Consider the following 20,683-nt stretch of genomic DNA (forward strand, 5'->3'; position numbering starts at 1 on the left):
AGTCTACTGGATAGATAGCCTGCAGAGTTATGTCTTACTATCCAGGTCCGTACCAAAACAGTTTGAGCTTCTACTTCTAAAAATGCACCTTTCCAGAAACAATTCTCTCACCATCGCCGCTTGCTATAGATCACCCTCTGCCCTCAGCTGTGCCCTGGACACCATATGTGAATTAATTGCCCCCATCTATCTTCTGAACTCGTGCTGCTAGGTGATCTAAACTGGGAATTGCTTAACACACTGGCCATCCTACAATCCAAGCTTGATGCCCTCTATCTCACACAAATTATCAATGAACCTACCTATGCAACTTTTCAGTGAAGTTAGGAACAAATATACACAGGCAGTTAGGAAAGCTAAGGCTAGCTTTTTCAAACAGAAATTTGTATCCTGTAGTACTAACTCAAAAATATTCTGGGACACAGTAAAGTCCATGGAGAATAAGAGCACCTCCTCCCAACTGCACTGAGGCTAGGAAACACTGTCACTACCAATAAATCCACAATAATTGAGAATTTCAATAAGCATTTTTCTACGGCTGGCCATGCTTTCCACCTGGCTAACCCTACCCTGGTCAACAGCCCTGCGCTCCCCACAGTAACTCGCCCAAATCTCCCCCACTTCTCCTTCATCCAAATCCAGATAGCTGATGTTCTGAAAGAGCTGCAAAATCTGGACCCCTACAAATCAGCCGGGCTAGACAATCTGGACCCTCTCTTTCTAAAATTATCTGCCAAAATGATTGCAACCCCTATTACTAGCCTGTTCAACCTCTCTTTCGTATTGTCTGAGATTCCCATTGATTGGAAAGCTGCCGCAGTCATCCCCCTCTTCAAAGGGGGAGACACTCTAGACCCAAACTGCTACAGACCTATATCTATTCTACCCTGCCCTTTTAAGGTCTTTGAAAGCAGAGTTAACAAACAGATTACTGACCATTTCGAATCTCACCGTACCTTCTTCACTATGCAATCTGGTTCAGAGCTGGTCATGGGTGCACCTCAGCCACGCTCAAGGTCCTAAACGATATCATAACCGTCATCGATAAGAGACATTACTGTGCAGCCGTATTCATCGACCTGGCCAAGGCTTTCGACTCTGTCAATCACAATATTCTTATTGGCAAACTCAACAGCCTTGGTTTCTCAAATGATTGCCTCGTTTGGTTTACCAACTACTTCACCGATACAGTTCAGTGTGTTAAATCGGAGGGCCTGTTGTCCGGTCCTTTGGCAGTCTCTATGGGGGTGCCACAGGGTTCAATTCTCGGGCCGACTCTCTTCTCAGTATACATCAATGATGTCGCTCTTGCTGCTGGTGATTCTCTGATCCACCTCTACGCAGACGACACCATTCTGTATACTTCTGGCCCTTCGTTGGACACTGTGTTAACTAACCACCAGATGAGCTTCAATGCCATACAACACTCCTTCAGTGGCCTCCAACTGCTCTTAAATGCTAGTAAAACTAAATGCATGCTCTTCAACCGATCACTGTCCGTACCTGCCCGCCCGTCCAGCATCACTACTCTGGACGGTTCTGACTTAGAATACTTGGACAACTACAAATACCTAGGTGTCTGGTTAGACTGTAAACTCTCCTTCCAGACTCACATTAAAAATCTCCAATCCCAAGATTAAATCTAGAATTGGCTTCCTATTTCACAACAAAGCCTCCTTCACTCATGCTGCCAAACATACCCTCGTAAAACTGACCATCCTACCGATCCTCGACTTCGGCGATGTCATTTACAAAATAGCCTCCAACACTCTACTCAACAAATTGGATGCAGTCTATCACAGTGCCATCCGTTTTGTCACCAAAGCCCCATATACTACCCACCACTGCGACCTATATGCTCTTGTTGGCTGGCCCTCACTACATATTAGTTGACAAACCACTGGCTCCAGATCATCTATAAGTTCTTGCTAGGTAAAGCCCCTCCTTATCTCAGCTCACTTGTCACCACAGCAACACCCACCCGTAGCACACGCTCCAGCAGGTATATTTCACTGGTCAACCCCAAAGCCAACACTTCCTTTGGCCAGCCTTTCCTTCCACTTCTCTGCTCCCAATGACTGGAACAAATTGCAAAAATGACTGAAGCTGGAGTCTTATATCTCCCTCTCTAACTTTAAGCATCAGCGGTCTGACCAGCTGCACCTGTACACAGCCAATCTGTAAATAGCACACTCAACTACCTCATCCCCATATTGTTATTTATCCTCTTGCTCTTTTGCACCCCAGTATCTCTACTTGCACATTGTCATCTGCACATCTATCACTCCAGTGTTAATGCTAAGTTGTAATTATTTAGCCTCTATGGCCTATTTCTTGCCTTACCTCCCTACTCTTCTACATTTGCACACACTGTACATAGATTTTTCTATTGTGTTATTTACTGTACGTTTGTTTATGTGTAACTCTGTGTTGTTTTTGTCGCACTGCTATGCTTTATCTTGGCCAGGTCGCAGTTGTAAATGAGAACTTGTTCGCAACTGGCCTACCTGGTGAAATAAAAAAATGTATAAAAACATTCCCTAACAGAAAAACAATGTGCAGTTAGCACCAAACAGCACGCGCTCCAGCAGGTATATCTCACTGGTCACCCCCAAAGCCAATTCATCCTCTGGCCGCCTCTCCTTCCAGTTCTCTGCTGTCAATGACTGGAACGAACTGCAAAAACCTCTGAAGCTGGAGACTCTTACCTCCCTCAATAGCTTTAAGCACCAGCTGTCAGAGCAGCTCACAGATCACTGCACCTGTACATAGCTCATCTGTAAATAGCTCATCCAATCTACCTCATCCCCATACTGTATTTATTTATTTATCTTGCTCCTTTGCACCCCAGTATCTCAACTTGCACATTCATCTTCTGGACATCCTACCATTCCAGTGTTTAATTGCTATATTGTAATTAATGTCCCACCATAGCCTATTTAAATAAAGGTGAAATAAAATGTTAAAAAAACAAGTATCCCTGCGAAACAAAACAAAAATCTCTGCTCTCAAATTAATATTTTGCATGCTTCAGTGATGTTCTGTTTTCTCAAAGTCACACATGAAACTCAGTTTTAATTTGCAACCCCACCTCCCACGCTGCCTGGGCACTCGTGAGACCCATCCTATGCGCTGTCGTCTCACGGCTTGCCTTCTCAAGGATCTTGCTCGACAGCGCCATCTTCGGGCGCAGTGGCCCTTGGAGGCTGATTTGATGCCATATAAAAGGGGCTATGATGCATTTTTTTTTTTACAATGTCACTGGGGTTAATGAGTATCTGTGTATGCATGGTAGCATATGAGTGAGATTGAGAGCACATGTGTTTAATGTGTTAAGGAAATGTGCTGTGCAATTGGTGTGAATGCATTTGGAGTTTGTGCATGGGTGTTTGTTTGTGCATGCGTGTTTGTTTGTGTGTGTTTGTGCATGTGTATGATAGAATGGTAGCATTGACAGAGATGAATGAGATGACCTTCTCTCTACCCATGTGACTGCCATGTGACTGCCCACCAGAGACTCTTCTTCCCTGTTTGCACACATACACAATAGACTAAGGTTGATCTCCTGTTGTGCTGGTCAATACAGATACAGGCTACAAATCAGTGTGCTACCCCCACAGAGGCACAAAAGAACTCTGGGTGTCATCTTTTAGTTTTGCAAAGGAAAATAAAAGTTCAGATAGTGCATCCCAGTTTTTCTCTGTTTGGGACTGTTTTCTTACATTTCGTGCATACTGAACATGACCCGGGTGCTGGACACAACCCAGAAGGGATGTTTTGTGTACAAGGATGAACATGGCCTCCAGCGATGTCATCAGAACCCCCCACCATCCATTTGTAGTTCCGACCACAGCAGGAGGGGGATTGGATCATTAATTGGCACTCAAATCTAATTAAAAACTACTCGTTTGCAGAAGCCCAGAATGGGAGCAGAGGTCAGAGCCTCTCCTCGTGAAAATAAACATACATTTCGGAAGGGTGGTGGAGGGGTACTCTAATATGGAAGGGGAGATTGAGGGGGTGGTAGGCTCACTGGCTCAGCCCCTATGCTGCCGTGTAATTATAGACAGTGGAGACGCTGTGGTGGGGGTGAGGATTTTCAAGAGCAGAAGCAGCTGCTGGCATCAGTTGAGGCGATTCAGCAGCCCCCCCCCCGGCACACTCCCCAAGGGGATGAGAGTAAATGGGACCAGACCCTGATTGGGAAAGGGAGGTTGATCCTCAAGGCAGTCTCAGCCCACTGGTTTCGGGAGGTAGCAAGGCCGTGACTATCGGACCTCTTAATATTCTGAGAAGAAATCAATGGAAGGTGGACCTCCATGGAAACGGGGACGACATATAATGAAGCATAGGAAGAGTTGGGATAGTAAGGAGATCAGGTGGTGCAGCGGCAGGACAAAAGTGCGACTGTTTATTATCGTCAGGGCTTTGCTGCCACGGGGAATTTAGATGGAATTATAGAACAATGCACCAGACAGTAGAGGAAATGTTGTCAGATGCAGAAACTCTCATTTGGTGGTATTGTAATGCTTAAAGGAGTCCCCATTCACCAAGTTTTCCCATTTGCTAAGTCATTTGCCAAGTATAGGATAAGGTTGTTCATTGTGATTTGTGTTCATTGCAATATTGAAAACAAATCATCTAGATTAAATAAGTGGTTTGCAACAACACACAATATGGATTTCGGCACATGAACAAATCAACAAGGGAACAGTAAGTAACACACAAGTACTTCACTTCAGCAGCTGCTCATTGCTCATAATTCCGATATGGCGCCACTTTGACACTCACTGCAGTACAATGTTGCTGGTAGACAATATAAATGGCTCCTGATCTCACTGCCACTCAATGTGTGGACTTTGCTGCCCCGGGGAACTCAAAAAGGGCAGCTCTACTATGTTTACTCCTCTCAAAATTCCTGGGATGGGTACTCAAGGCAGATGACCAAAGCGTTGTCTTTCCATGTCACGACAAATGAGTCAGAATTTGACATACAGCTGCATCGTCAAGCGATGCCTAGATAGATCCTTTCAACCACTTGTTGAATGTAAAATTATAAATTAATCGGGGAGTATCAGAGTGGGCTAGAGGGGGATTTCCATCCATCCCCCTGCTTTGCATCTTCCCAAAATGTCAGTGTCACCTTACCAAAATAGTATTTATATCTATGTGGTGCGAACTGGCTACGCCACACCCCTTTCAGTCTATCTCCTGCCCCCTGGGCGCTTGTTTTGTAGGTCTTGATCCTGCAGCCTATTCTAAAAAGGTAGGAGAAGTCTGCTTCCTCTTTTGCACCAGACCTGAGTTGGGTCACTGTGGTAGGTAGTCAAGTCTCTGGTCTCTTAGTCGGTGGTACCTCAATGGTCTTGGAGCTATCCAAATAAACCCACGTCTAACCAGATATCCTCAAGTTCTCTGCACTTGCATCAAAGTTTCAGCACTTCAGTGTTGTTCACTCGGCTTCTTCACCCGACATCCAAGTTTCCCTATCGCCGTTCGAGGAACGCTTCCATGGATCAGTCAAAGTACCGCATGGCCGGCGTGCAGGACAAGCTGGAGGTGCTGGGGGTGGAGGACGATGCGGGCAATCCCATCAGCGCCCTGACCATCCTGTCGCTGCTGGAGCGTGTGGCAGGCATCATCGACAACGTCCAGGCTGGCCAGCAGCGCATGGAGGAGCAGCAGCTGGACCTGGAGACCAACATCAAGACCATCCAGGGTGATGTCCTGAAGCTAGCCAAAGACCACACCACCACCAGTGGCACCGTGGAGAAGCTGCTCCAGAAGACGCGTAAGGTCAGCTCCAATGTCAAGGAGGTGCGCACGCGGGTGGAGAAGCAGAACTTGCGTGTCAAGAAGGTGGAGACCACACAGGAGGAGCTGCTGACCAGAAACAAGTTCCGGGTCATCATTTATCAGGTAACCGTGTTCACCATTGGGTTGCACTTGGTGGTGAACTGGGCACTCAAAAAATGCACTGTGAAAATGAGTGTGGGGTGTGCGTTCACTAAATGTTGCTAGTCAAAAAAAGCTGGCCTCAATCTTCGGTGACAAAAGATGTCAGCAACTCCAGTTCCAATAATGAGTTGTGGTTTTCTGAAATAACAGAATAAAGAGAGTAATTAGTATGCAATGTAAGCAATACCAGGACGCAATGATACAATATTACCATGAAGTACTATAATAAGCTGCAATAATACTAACTGATAACATTCACAATCAGCTGTAGAATGCACCGTTACGTTACATAAGGAAACCGTAACTGAAAAGCTTCCACAAGGATGTAGGGCAGAGCTAATGATACACAGGCCAAAGGGCCAAGACTGCCACTTCAAAAAATGATGAGCAACAGCGAGCAATTCTCCATTGTGATTAGCATACAAGTTACAGAACTAATGGGAAAAAGTACATGAGCACATGAACGAAAGAGGCCTTGCATGTCCGCGGTTACAGTAAAAGGAATTACCACTGTACACATTCTCTATACAGATACCAATTACAGGGCGTGAGGCTTCAATGAGTAATAGAAAATAATTATACCCTGTGTGCTAAAATAGCAGACAACATGACACAATATGCCATTGAGAAAATAGGATACGGTGCTTACTGTTCTATGAACGCACACGCGTACAAACTTATGTTTAGTAATGAAACAACAGGCAAAGGTGCGCCAGGGGGGAGATATGCTAATGCAGTACAACAAGTTCGGACAGGTTCTGACCGGAGAATATGCAAATGCACTCATGCAGAGCAGGTGAGTATTGTACACAATGGGCCCCGAAGATGCAACAAAACTATGCTCAGTGGTCTAATATACCTCCACGATGCTCTATAAACAATTGATACTATGTGTGTGTAAAGTATTAATCATACTACATCAGAGAAATATCTTCTGAGCGAGTCCATTTATTGGCCAGTGGTGCAAGTCAGTGAAGATATACTGTACTAGGTCAGTTTTAAGTCGCTGGATATTAGATACAGTTCAAGCGAATTATCTTTTTTTTTTGGTAGATATTAGAGCAATTTCAAGACAGTAACAAATTAAAGCGCCGACTCTGATAAGTACGAGTTAGATGCATTGAGAAATGGGTACCATTTAAGGGCCTTCGAGTACTACTGCCAGGTAGCCGAGCAGTTAAGAGCACAGGGACAGTAAGGGAAAAAAAACATGCCCCACTCTAAGACATTGGCATGAGTGAAGTTATAGTATATGACTTTGATGAAAATAGATACTAGGTAGCCTAAAAGAGACTTCAAACTTGCCGTATTAATAGGACATATACCTCCCGTTAAAGGGACTTCCGGGGGCAATGAAAGCTCTGCGTGCTTTCCACTGAAAGAAGCAGCTGCTGTGTGGCCGTGACAGAGAGTTCTATTCTGGGAGCATGGAATGCTCCCCGCTGCCAATGGGGACACGATAAACTGCCTTCTTATGTGGCAGCAGACTGAAGAATGAGGGTCTGCCAATCACGTGACCCTGCTTTGGGGGCAACCTCTTACGAGGCTAACGAGAAAGCGATATCAGCAGTCAGTGGGTGTCACATGTATTTATTGTAAAAGAATGAAGACGGTAGTGATTTCCCCTGTAGCGATCAATGTTGGAAAGACCAAACATTTTTAATGGGGCCTTTAGCTCTCAGATAAGTCATGGCATTTGAAACACCATTGCTTTCAATCCCCCTGAAGTTGATGTCCCCGCCCCCGCGTAAATCTGTCATGATGTCCCCGCCCCCCAAAATCTGTCAGTTTAAGCATGGGATGCATCTCAATCCACTGCATCCACCGATGTTACACTTCTACATCTGCGGTGAAAGGTGACAGAGCCAGAGCTGTGTTTGTCAGTCCAAGAGACATCCCGCAAAACACCAGTCTCAACGTCAACAGTGAAGAGGCGACTCCGGGATGCTGGCCTTCTAGGCAGAGTTGCAAAGAAAAAGCTATATCTCAGACTGGCCAATAAAAAGAAAAGATTAAGATGAGTAAAAGAACACAGACACTGGACAGAGGAACTCTGCCTAGAAGGCCAGCATCCCGGAGTCGCCTCTTCACTGTTGATGTTGAGACTGGTGTTTTGCGGGTAATATTTAATGAAGCTGTCAGTTGAGGACTTGTGAGGTGTCTGTTTCTCAAACTAGACAGTCTAATGTACTTGTCCTCTTGCTCAGTTGTGTACCGGGGCCTCCCACTCCTATTTCTATTCTGGTTAGAGCCAGTTTGCGCTGTTCTGTGAAGGGAATAGTACACAGCGTTGTACGAGCTGTTCAGTTTCTTGGCAATTTCTCGCATGGAATAGCCTTCATTTCTCAGAACAAGAATAGATTGACGAGTTTCAAAAGAAAGTTCTTTGTTTCTGTCCATTTTGAGCCTGTAATTGAACCCACAAAATGCTGATGCTCCAGATACTCAACTGGTCTAAAGGCCAGTTTTATTGCTTCTTTAATCAGAACAACAGCTGTCAGCTGTGCTAACATAATTTCAAATGGGTTTTGTAATGATCAATTAGCCTTTTAAAATTATAAACTTGGATTAGCTAACACAACGTGCAGTTGGAACACAGGAGTGATGGTTGCTAATAATGTGCCTCCGTACGCCTATGTAGATATTCCGTTAAAAATAATCAGTTTCCAGCTACAATAGTCATTTACAACATTAACAATGTCTACACTGTGTTTCTGATCAAGTTGATGTTATTTTAATGGACAATTTTTGTAAATGTTCTTTCAAAAACAAGGACATTTCTAAGTGACCCCAAACTTCTGAACGGTAGTGCACATTGTTTTGCTCGAGGATGCTCACAGGCTTCACAAGACTCATTTTGAGGGGCCCCCGTACCAGTTGAAAAAACGAATGGAAGTATACAGTACCAGTCAAAACACACCTACTCATTCAAGGGTTTTTCTTTATTTTTTACGTTGTAGAATAATAGTTAAGACATCAAAACTATGAAATAACACATATGGAATCATGTAGTAACCAAAAAAGTGTTAAACAAATCCAAATATATGTGATATTTGAGATTCTTCAAAGTAGTCACCCTTGATTACAGCTTTGCACACTCATGATTCCATATGTGTTATTTCATTTTTTTTTTACGTCTTCACTATTATTATACAATGTAAAAAATAGTTAAAAAAAAAAATTACATCCTTGAATGTACAAAGGCGTGTACAAACTTTTGACTGGTACTGTATATGAAGACTGTTGAGTGCCAAAAATAAGTGGTTATATACAAGTTTTTAAAAAATATTTCTTATATCTCAGATATAGGACAGACACTTTTGGCTATGTGTTGTTCCATCTAGTGAATCTGTTATGCAATGCGTTTGTATAGGCTGATATCGGTAAAGTCAAAGAAACATTTTAATGGCAAATCATTATATATGACTGACTAGCTTTTCGTGGAAATATTTGAGGCTAATTGTGAATGGCCATTAGTACCAATGCCTGTCAGTCTCTGTAGTCAACATTAAAACGTGGCTTCTGAAGATGATAGTTATACTCTACACTTTACAATAAGTGTTTAGTGAATCTTATCTTTCCTCTGTGATGATCCCTAGGAGGGGCTTCATTTCCCTCTTGCCTGAATAGGACAGTCTGAGTGTAGGATTTCCAGATGACTGATTTACTGTCGGTTATTCTGAGGGCCTGGCTAGCAGGGCAGAGATCTCCTAATATAGTGCTTTTGCCTCTTACGCAGCAATGGCTGCAATGGCCATTTAACTTTAGTTAGGAAGCAAGCGATGTTTGTTATAGAGACAGTCATTGCCAGTGGCAAAGCATGGCAAGACTGACAAATGTGACACAACAGCTCAGATGACAGTCATTGGTCACGACCACATTGGGCTTGTGCTTCTGTCAACGGATGGTGTGCGTTCGACGCTACTTTATTCATGTTGAAATCTGACCTTATTGGTGCCAGTATGGGCCAGTAATAGGACACAGATAAATGGCTGTAGATTTTGTGAGGGTGGCATTGTTTTGAGGATAGATATGGGGCTTGTACAGCCAAACTTTCCAAGCTAGAATTAACAAACACAAGGTAACAACATATTTGTCAAAGTAATGTATATTCTGTATAGCGGCAAGGTCTTTGTTGTCGCAGTCAAGCTGTCGTTATCCCTTGTTTTTGGGGTTATACATTATAGGACTTTCTAAAGCGTGACTGGCTGATAAGCCAATCACATGGACATCATCAATCTTATACAGACACTGAATGACCAGCTACTGCTACTGGGTTGACAGAGAGAATTGACAAAATATTGTGCAGTCTCCTACTCTGTACCACGAGCCCGATCCGTCCATGTACCGTTATGTAACCATGACAACACAGGCACCAATAAGGTCAGATTTCAACATGAATAAAGTAGAGTCGAACGCACCACACCATCCGTTGACAGAAGCACAAGCCCAATGTGGTCGTGACCAATGACTGTCATCTTATGGGTGGTTGCCATGTCGGTCGGCCAATAATCTATTATTATTGCCGGGCAACATCACATATGAAAATGAAACATTCCCCGGTGGTGTAATTGTTGTGTCAATCACAGAGTCTGGGCGTGTTCAGACGACTCGCCCTCTTGAATCATGAGAGTGATTGTTGGAGGTGGCTGAATCTTTATTAGAATTCATTGGGTCTCAGACTCAAAGTCACCTGCAGAACCCAGCAGGTTGCCCAGTCATCAGAAGGGAGGTCACTACCACTTTTTAGGAATGCATGATAGAGAGGGAGATTCAGCACTTAGTGCTAGTAATGTACGTTTTAACACTAAAAGGGTCGTTAAAGGCACATCTTTCGATGCTATTCTTGGGTTTATCATTGATCACGTTTCTCATGTTTTGGGCCAAGTTGTCTGAGGTATTTGCTGAGAACACCCACTCAGAGAAGTCCATATCTTGCGGACTGCAATGATACACAGTGTGGTTCAGGTTATCTTTGACAAACTGATCTTTCCACCAACCTCTGTGATCCCTGTAGAAACATTGGCCACGGTATTGAGTGGTTACTGTTGCTACCTCAAAGACGTAGCAACCATTAAAAAAGCAAACGTCTGATAAGGGAGAGAAGAGAAAGCTTGTATAATTTCTCCATAATTGCCCAAAAAGTGAAGGTCAAGCAGACCTGGTTTCAAAATTTATGTTTTTCCTTTCAAAGAATTTGAGCATTTGATTGAGAGTTTCTGGAGGCCACATGGTTGGCATTTTTGGGACTATTCCATTGCACCAGAAAAACGTAATCAAGTTTTAAAAAAATACTAATACTATTTGAACCAAAGTCTGCACTCAACCATTGGCTATATAATATTATTGTATGTATTATATTATAACTTAAGAAGCCAACCCATATTATTGTACTTTATTCATTTGTTCATTTGCCTTTCTTTAGGGGGAACATGAGATCCCTTCGGTGGCCGTGACAAAGACCCCAAAAGGAGCTGTTGGTATGGAGGGGTTGGTGATCGAACCAGACACCTACGATGTCCCCGGGGACATCTCCTCAGATGAGGAATACATGACAGTGGACGAGACTGAAGGAGGATCCAGAACTGCCCGCTTGAAGGCGTCAGGCATGAAGGGCATTGAAAGCATCAAGCAGGCCTTCTCCAAGGAGACCATGACCAAGACCAAGGACAACTTGGGCACCAAGTTCCACAACATGGGCGAGAAAATGGTGCCCCCCGAAAGACGGGAGAAGATGCACCAGGCCAGCGAGCGCATCAAGCACTCTGGCGAGAGGCTGAAGGAGAACATCGCCAAGAAGGCCCCCACCAAGGAGTCCTTCCGCATCAAGCTGAAGAAGGAGAGGACCGTGGCCGAGGGCCAGGAGGGAGCTGAGGCTGACGGGGAGGTCGATGAGGCGGTGACCCCAGTCAAGGGAAGAAAAAGCCCGGAAGTCAGTAAAACCCCAGTAGTAACCTACACGGAGGTTGTAACGGAGAGGGAAACCAAGAGGGAGGGTCCCGTGGAGGAGCCGGCCGCCATCCGGATAGGGGAGGTAGGGAAATTCACTGTGGAGGCAGTGGAAGAGGGCAAGGAGGACGAATACGACAGGAAGTAGATCTCCAGCATGTTGCCGCAACACAACGAGAAGTCACCAAAATAGGAAGTGAAGCCGGGTAGGAAGAGAGCTTGCGGTGTCTTGCAAGAGAGAGATGGTCTGTGACGAATCAACATGGACGACAGACAATTTACATTATCAATCCGTTTCAAAATCAAAGAGATACTTCTGCTGAATATACAGTAACAGCCAAAAGTTTGTACACAACTATTCATTCAAGGAGTTTTCTTAATTTGTTTTTTACAATTTTCTACATTGTAGAATAATAGTGAAGACATCGAAACGATGAAATAACATATATGAATCATGTGAAAGTGGTTGATAGAATGCCCGGAGTGTGCAAAGCTGTCATCAAGGAAAAGGGTGGCTACTTTGAAGAATCTCAAATATATAATATATTTTGATTTGTTTAACACTTTTTTGGTTACTACATGATTCAATATGTGTTATTCCATAGTTTTGATGTCTTCACTATTATTCTACAATGTAGAAAATAGTAAAGATAAAGAAAAACCCTTGAATGAGTAGGTGTGTCCACACTTTTGACTGGTACTGTGTATACTGACCAGTCGACAGAGGAGTGGAAAGAGTTCTGTGACTGACCTGATAATCTATAAAGATTGTGTTTCTTCTGGGGGTGTCAGATGTTGGTAGGTTGACCCACTGTCGTGTGTCATTGAAATTGGCTGTTATTATTTTCAACTTGGGAATGATTTTTAACGATATGGGTTGTGCGTGGACACATTCACACAAGAACACAGAGAAATGTGTCAAATGTAACATTTTCATGGAAAGACATATTGGGATGAATTCATGTCAGGGGTTGTTTGGGGCAACAGCACATAAGTATTGGGCACATTGGTAACTACTGTACATGAACTGCTATGTTGCTTTTGGCGTTAAAGTTAAGTTACACAAAAACAAATTGTTCCCAGATGTTTGGTTGCTAATCGATTTCATTTGACTAGTCAAGAAAAAAACGCTCGCAAGTTAGAAATGAATTTCCACAAAGTGTTTGGAAGGGGAAAGAGTTTAACTGAAAGGAGAAAAGAGAGATTGCAAAGTACCTTTGAGGTGATTCTGAAGGTTGAGGAAGTTTGCGTATGATATTGATCTTAAATCCGAATGTAAAATGTTGTACATAGCATAACCGTAATAATGATATTGGTCAACACAGATCTCAGCTGGCCTCTGAAGAGTTTGAAAAAAGTCAAACTATACAGATATAAAACTACTGTATATAGATATAAATGATTGAGTTCTGTGTGTTTCAAAATCCAACAAGGATTGACCATTTGGTTACAATGGGTTCTATGGCAAGGTTACAGACAAGATGCAGTAGGTACCAATGGGTTCTATGGTTACAGACAAGATGCAGTAGGTAACAATGGGTTCTATGGTTACAGACAAGATGCAGTAGGTAACAATGGGTTCTATGGTTACAGACAAGATGCAGTTGTTAACAATGGGTTCTATGGTTACAGACAAGATGCAGTAGGTAACAATGGGTTCTATGGTTACAGACAAGATGCAGTAGGTAACAATGGGTTCTATGGTTACAGACAAGATGCAGTAGGTAACTTTTAATTTAGCCATTAACAAGCAGACGCATCGTAATAACAGTTGAAGAGTATGTTGAATCAAAATGTATCCATATGGTCGAAAAGCACACTAACTATTTAGCCTGGAATAAAAATGCTTTTCTATTACAAGAGGGAGGTCATGCAAAGCTTGAGAGTTAAATGTCATCTTTCAACTGAACTATGCGCTGTGAATTGAATTTGGTCTGAGGATAACTAGATCGTAGTGTGTATGATTGTGTAGTGTACTAGTGTTAATAAAAATTAAAATATATATATTTGAGGAACGCATTAAGTCATGTAAATGGCTTTAGGGGTACCTGTAACATTTATGGCACTAGAAGGTTTTGAGCACTGATGTAATTCTGTGCAACACTAAGAGGACTTCGACAGAAAAGGTAACACGTGTATAAACCTAAGTCGTTTCAAAGTCATTTTTTTTTCTGAATACAGTTTACAGCATGTTTATGCCCTTCTTTTGATCACCTAGAGGTGCATTGTTTGTTATGCTAATAATGGCATCAACTATCCAAAGGGCAATGTACATTCTGCTGTGCTCACATATCTGTGAGTCTAACTTGTAGACCTACAGTAATTCATGTTCAACCACTAAGAAACGTGTATGTTAATATACTAATGCATTAGGCCTAAGTCATGTGGATTCGACTGATTTGAGCCCAGAGTATTGACGTCAATGAGTAATGAGAAGTACAATAGGTAGTGGTGTGTAGTTGAATTGTTTCTTACTAGTTCACAGGAAATGATTGTCAACGAAGTATGTGTGCTACATAATTTACAAAAATGTGTAGTCACTTTTTTTATTATCTTTTGCCAGACCCCTTGCCAAATATTTCCTAAAAGTGCCAATGTTTTCTTGAGTTCACCATCCAGGCTTTGTCGCTGTTCTTAGCAAATGAACATTGATTCTGGGATTGTATCCTGCAATAAGGCACATCCTTTTATTCATCTGCTATTGTCAGATAGAAATAGGTTTGATGAAAGTCGAATGGCTATATTGATGGAAAACAACAATTGTCATTGATATGCATTGTGGCGTGTGACACGTGCAGCATCACATATATTCATGATCGTTTTCTTTTTGTATTAATAAAGGCCTAATGCCACCTGTATTAATCAAAACAATATCACTTCACTGTCTTCGTGAAAGGACAAGTAGGCTGTTGTTCATAATGTTCAATCTTCACAAACGTCTAGACAGAGTGAACTTCAGTACCTCAGTGACTCTGGCACTTGCTAGAACTTGCAAGCACCCATTACAGCATGTCTCATCTACAGTTCAAATGAAATTACTAACTTGATGGAGACTCGAGCAAAGCTCAATCAGTCAATTCAGTCAGCAATGTCCTGAAGAGTCACTTCTGCCCTTGCATTGAGCTATACATGAAATGCCACTCAAACCAGGCAAGTCCTCTGTGTGGTGAGAGGTCAAAGTTGCAGTTTGTCAGTGTAAATATATTGCCCTTAACATAAACTCCTGGCTACGGTGTGCATGTGGTACAGGAATGGCTCAATGCTCAATGCAATCCTTGATGATCCTAACTAGATGGACAGCTTGTATCCGTACGTAGAATGTATCCGTACGTAGAATGTATGCACACATGACTGTAAGTCGCTTTGGATAAAAGCGTCAGCTAAATGGCATATATTATTATATTATTATTATTATTATTATTATCCGTGGGAAAACTCTTTAGTGAATCTGGATTAATGGCTGATCCATGACTATCGACAATATAACTCCAAATCTGCGTCATCCAATATACACTGTCACCCGAGGTATCTTATACAGACTGTGCTTCCTGTTTTTGCCCATGCACGGCTTTCAAAACCTTCCAAAGGGGCTTCTTACAGATATGACCCACGGTGGGCTATATCTTCCCCCGGTGTCTGCTTTGCTGAGGTGCACACAGCAAAGAGAGTTGAGAGATTTGAAGTCATCATCAGTGTGCTGTGCTCTCAGTCAGCTGCTCGGTCTTATTTCAGTAAGCTCTTTTTATAGCTCCCGCAAAAAAAACTCTGAAAGGTGACACCGCAGGCACTTTCATGCTTGATTATAGAAGCCTTTGCTCACCTGTGCTGCCCATCTCCGCGGTTGTCAAAGCAACAGAGAACATCAGCTTAATGGTAAAGGTCAGAGCTGTGAAATGAAACGACGTCAATTTGAATCTATTGAAGCACGTGTTGTGGCCTGCCAGACAGTTATATTGTTCTATTTCGGTAAGGCACTGTGAAAAAGCTATCATTTTGATTTGCCACATAGTTATGAGAGAGAGGAGAGAGCTGGTTTCACTCTTCGATGGTTTATTATGCATTAACCACATTTAGAGTCCTCAAACAAGCTACAGAAAATAAATGCTCTTGGATGATTCAAGTAATTGAGAAGGAAAATCAGTCTCTAGCGATGTGGCGTTTATGCTTAAATTAGGTCTTTTCCAATTGCGAAAAAAAAAGTTTGCAGTCATTTTGTAGTGTAACTGCAGTTATTCTGCAATTACTGAGTCCAAAATACCACGATAGACTGCAGTTGGAGTTGCAACACAGAATGCATTTGACTTTTGTGTGCCAAATAATACAATCAACTGCTGATGAAGGACACCCTGTTTCTGTTCTTACATTTACATTTACATTTAAGTCATTTAGCAGACGCTCTTATCCAGAGCGACTTACAAATTGGTGCAAACACCTTATGACAACCAGTGGAACAGCCACTTGCATCTAAATCTTGTTGGGGGAGAAGGGGGTGAGAAGGATTACTTACCCTTACTTACCCTATCCTAGGTATTCCTTGAAGAGGTGGGGTTTCAGGTGTCTCCGGAAGGTGGTGATTGACTCCGCTGTCCTGGCGTCGTGAGGGAGTTTGTTCCACCATTGGGGGCCAGAGCAGCGAACAGTTTTGACTGGGCTGAGCGGGAACTGTACTTCCTCAGTGGTAGGGAGGCGAGCAGGCCAGAGGTGGATGAACGCAGTGCCCTTGTTTGGGTGTAGGGCCTGATCAGAGCCTGGAGGTACTGAGGTGCCGTTCCCCTCACAGCTCCGTAGGCGAGCACCATGGTCTTGTAGCGGATGCGAGCTTCAACTGGAAGCCAGTGGAGAGAGCGGAGGAGCGGGGTGACGTGAGAGAACTTGGGAAGGTTGAACACCAGACGGGCTGCGGCGTTCTGGATGAGTTGTAGGGGTTTAATGGCACAGGCAGGGAGCCCAGCCAACAGCGAGTTGCAGTAATCAAGACGGGAGATGACAAGTGCCTGGATTAGGACCTGCGCCGCTTCCTGTGTGAGGCAGGGTTGTACTCTGCGGATGTTGTAGAGCATGAACCTACAGGAACGGGACACCGCCTTGATGTTAGTTGAGAACGTCAGGGTGTTGTCCAGGATCACGCCAAGGTTCTTAGCGCTCTGGGAGGAGGACACAATGGAGTTGTCAACCGTTCTTCACTCAAATGGGAAAGTATATGCAGTGGGTGCAAAAAAGTATTTAGTCAGCCACCAATTGTGCAAGTTCTCCCACTTAAAAAGATGAGAGAGGCCTGTAATTTTCATCATAGGTACACTTCAACTATGACAGACAAAATGAGAAAAAGAAATCCAGAAAATCACATTGTAGGATTTTTAATGAATTGATTTGCAAATTGTGGTGGAAAATAAGTATTTGGTCAATAACAAAAGTTTATCTCAATACTTTTCTGTTTTCTGTAAGTCTTCACAAGGTTTTCACACACTTTTGCTGGTATTTTGGCCCATTCCTTCATGCAGATCTCCTCTAGAGCAGTGATGTTTTGGGGCTGTTGCTGGGCAACACGGACTTTCAACTCCCTCCAAAAAATGTCTATGGGGTTGACATCTGGAGACTGGCTAGGCCACTCCAGGACCTTGAAATGCTTCTTACGAAGCCACTCCTTCGTTGCCCGGGTGGTGTGTTTGGGATCATTGTCATGCTGAAAGACCCAGCCATGTTTCATCGTCAATGCCCTTGCTGATGGAAGGAGGTTTTCACTCAAAATCTCAAAATACATGGCCCCATTCATTCTTTCCTTTGCAGAAAAACAGCCCCAAAGCATGATGTTTCCACCCCCATGCTTCACAATAGGTATGGTGTTCTTTGGATGCAACTCAGCATTCTTTGTCCTCCAAACACGACGAGTTGAGTTTTTACCAATTTTTTTTATTTTGGTTTCATCTGACCATATGACATTCTCCCAATCTTCTTCTGGATCATCCAAATGCTCTCTAGCAAACTTCAGACGGGCCTGGACATGTACTGGCTTAAGCAGGGGGATACGTCTGGCACTGCAGGATTTGAGTCCCTGACGGCGTAGTGTGTTACTGATGGTAGGCTTTGTTACTTTGGTCCCAGCTCTCTGCAGGTCATTCACTAGGTTCCCCCGTGTGGTTCTGGGATTTTTTATCACTGTTCTTGTGATCATTTTGACCCCACGGGGTGAGATCTTGCGTGGAGCCCGAGATCGAGGGAGATTATCAGTGGTCTTGTATGTCTTCCATTTCCTAATAATTGCTCCCACAGTTGATTTCTTCAAACCAAGCTGCTTACCTATTGCAGATTCACTCTTCCCAGCCTGGTGCAGGTCTACAATTTTGTTTCTGGTGTCCTTTGACAGCTCTTTGGTCTTGACCATAGTGGAGTTTGGAGTGTGACTGTTTGAGGTTGTGGACAAGTGTCTTTTATACTGATATCAAGTTCAAACAGGTGCCATTAATACAGGTAACGAGTGGAGGACAGAGGAGCCTCTTAAAGAAGAAGTTACAGGTCTGTGAGAGCCAGAAATCTTGCTTGTTTGTAGGTGACCAAATACTTATTTTCCACCATAATTTGCAAATAAATTCATTAAAAATCCTACAATGTGATTTTCTGGATTTTCTTCCTCATTTTGTCTGTCATAGTTGAAGTGTACCTATGATGAAAATTACAGGCCTCTCTCATCTTTTTAAGTGGGAGAACTTGCACAATTGGTGGCTGACTAAATACTTTTTGCCCCACTGTACATATATACACTACCAGTCAACAGTTTGGACATCCCTACTCATTTACGTTTTTTAAAATGTATTATTATTTATTTATTTTCCAACAGTCTTGAAGGAGTTCCCACATACGCTGAGCACTTGTTGGCTGCGTTTCCTTCACTATGCGGTCCGACTCATCCCAAAACATCTCAATTTGGTTGAGGTCAGACCAGGTCATCTGATGCAGCACTCCATCACTCTCCTTCTTGGTCAAATAGCCCTTACACAGCCTGGAGGTGTGTTTCAAGTCATTGTTCTGTTGAAAAACAAATGATAGTCCCACTAAGCACAAACTAGATGGGATGGCATATCGCTGCAGAATGCTGTGGCAGCCATGCTGGTTAATTGTGCCTCGAATTCTAAATATATCACAGACAGTGTCACTAGCAAAGCACCCCCACATCATCACACCTCCTCCTCCATGCTTCACGGCGAGAACCACACATGCAGAGATGATCCGTTCACCTACTCTGCGTCTCACAAAGACACGGCGGTCAGAACCAAAACTCTCACATTTGGACTCAGACCAAAGGACAGACTTCCACTGGTCTAATGTCCATTGCTCGTGTTTCTTGGCCCAAGTAAGTCTCTTCTTATTATTGGTGTCCTTTAGTAGTGATTTCTTTGTAGCAATTCGGTCATGAAGAACCGATTCAAGCAGTCTCCTCTGAACAGTTGATGTTGAGATGTGTCTATTACTTGAACTCTGTGAAGCATTTATTTGTACTGCAATCTGAGGTGCAGTTAAATGCCAACTTCCGAGGCTGGTAACTCTAATGAACTTATCCTCTGCAGCAGAGGTAACTCTGGGTCTTCCTTTCCTGTGGCATTCCTCATTAGAGCCAGTTTCATCATAGAGCTTGATGGTTTTTGTGACTGCACTTGAAGAAACTTTCAAAGTTCTTGAAATGTTCTGGATTGACTGACCTTCATGTCTTAAAGTAATGATGGACTGTTCTCTTTGCTTATTTGAGCTGTTCTTGCCATAATATGGACTTGGTCTTCTACCAAATAGGGCTATATTCTGTATACTCCCCCTACCTTGTCACAACACAACTGATTGTCTCAAACGCATTAAAAAGGAAAGATATTACACAAATTAACTTCTAATAAATTACACCTGTTAATTGAAATGCATTCTAGGTTGACTACTTCATGAAGCTGGTTGAGAGAATGCCCAGAGTGTGCAAAGCTGTCATCAAGGAAAAGGGTGGCTACTTTGAAGAATATCAAAATCTCAACGATATTTAGATTTTGTTAAACATTTTTTGGGGTTAGTACATTGTTCCATATGTGTTACATATTTTTTAATGTTATTTTTAAGTACTACACTTTGAAATGCAGGTCTTTACTGGTGTCAGAAGTGGGATTTTGACCTCTGTATAAGGGTCTTGACTAGCCGGTAACATAACACTGACTCACCTATTGCAATGCCATCATCACTGGTGTCAGAAGTGGGATCTGGGACAACATGTAACATTGGTGTCAGAAGTGGGATCTGGGACAACATGTAACATTGGTGCCAGAAGTGGGATCTGGGACAACATGTAACATTGGTGTCAGAAGTGGGATCTGGGACAACATGTAACATTGGTGTCAGAAGTGGGATCTGGGGCAACATGTAACATTGGTGTCAGAAGTGGGATCTGGGACAACATGTAACATTGGTGTCAGAAGTGGGATCTGGGACAACATGTAACATTGGTGTCAGAAGTGGGATCTGGGACAACATGTAACATTGGTGTCAGAAGTGGGATCTGGGACAACATGTAACATTGGTGTCAGAAGTGGGATCTGGGACAACATGTAACATTGGTGTCAGAAATGGGATGTCAGCTGTGGGATAAGAGAAGTGTAACACTGGCATTGGGGTATTTGAGGCTGTAAGTAACCCTAGTGTCAGATGCAGTTTTCATGTGTAGGTTTTTATACCCTCGTGATAGAGTTTCTGATAGCAGCACTATGAAGGTTATGTTTTGCCAGTAAAAAGGTTGTTTATGCCTACAGAC

General features: G+C 43.0%; 1 protein-coding gene across 4 annotated transcripts; it reads left to right on the plus strand.

The window, feature by feature from the left end:
- The first annotated feature begins 5,217 nt into the window (after positions 1–5,217).
- On the plus strand, positions 5,218–14,778 carry cavin4a (caveolae associated protein 4a). Of its 4 annotated transcripts, none has more exons than XR_008077533.1 (3): positions 5,218–5,919; positions 11,384–13,475; positions 13,554–14,778. XR_008077533.1 is itself a non-coding variant. In XM_035800626.2 (2 exons), exons 1-2 carry the CDS (start codon positions 5,512–5,514, stop codon positions 12,053–12,055), a joined length of 1,080 nt encoding a protein of 359 aa, XP_035656519.1. In that variant the 5' UTR covers positions 5,218–5,511; the 3' UTR covers positions 12,056–14,778. The 4 variants fall into 4 exon arrangements, 1 of the variants encoding a protein (XP_035656519.1); XR_008077531.1 differs by having other exon boundaries at positions 11,384–13,436; positions 13,476–14,778; XR_008077532.1 differs by having other exon boundaries at positions 11,384–13,397; positions 13,476–14,778.
- The last annotated feature ends 5,905 nt before the right edge of the window (positions 14,779–20,683 follow it).

The sequence above is a fragment of the Oncorhynchus keta genome, chromosome 23 (genome assembly GCF_023373465.1).
Source record: "Oncorhynchus keta strain PuntledgeMale-10-30-2019 chromosome 23, Oket_V2, whole genome shotgun sequence".
Lineage (NCBI taxonomy): Eukaryota > Metazoa > Chordata > Actinopteri > Salmoniformes > Salmonidae > Oncorhynchus > Oncorhynchus keta.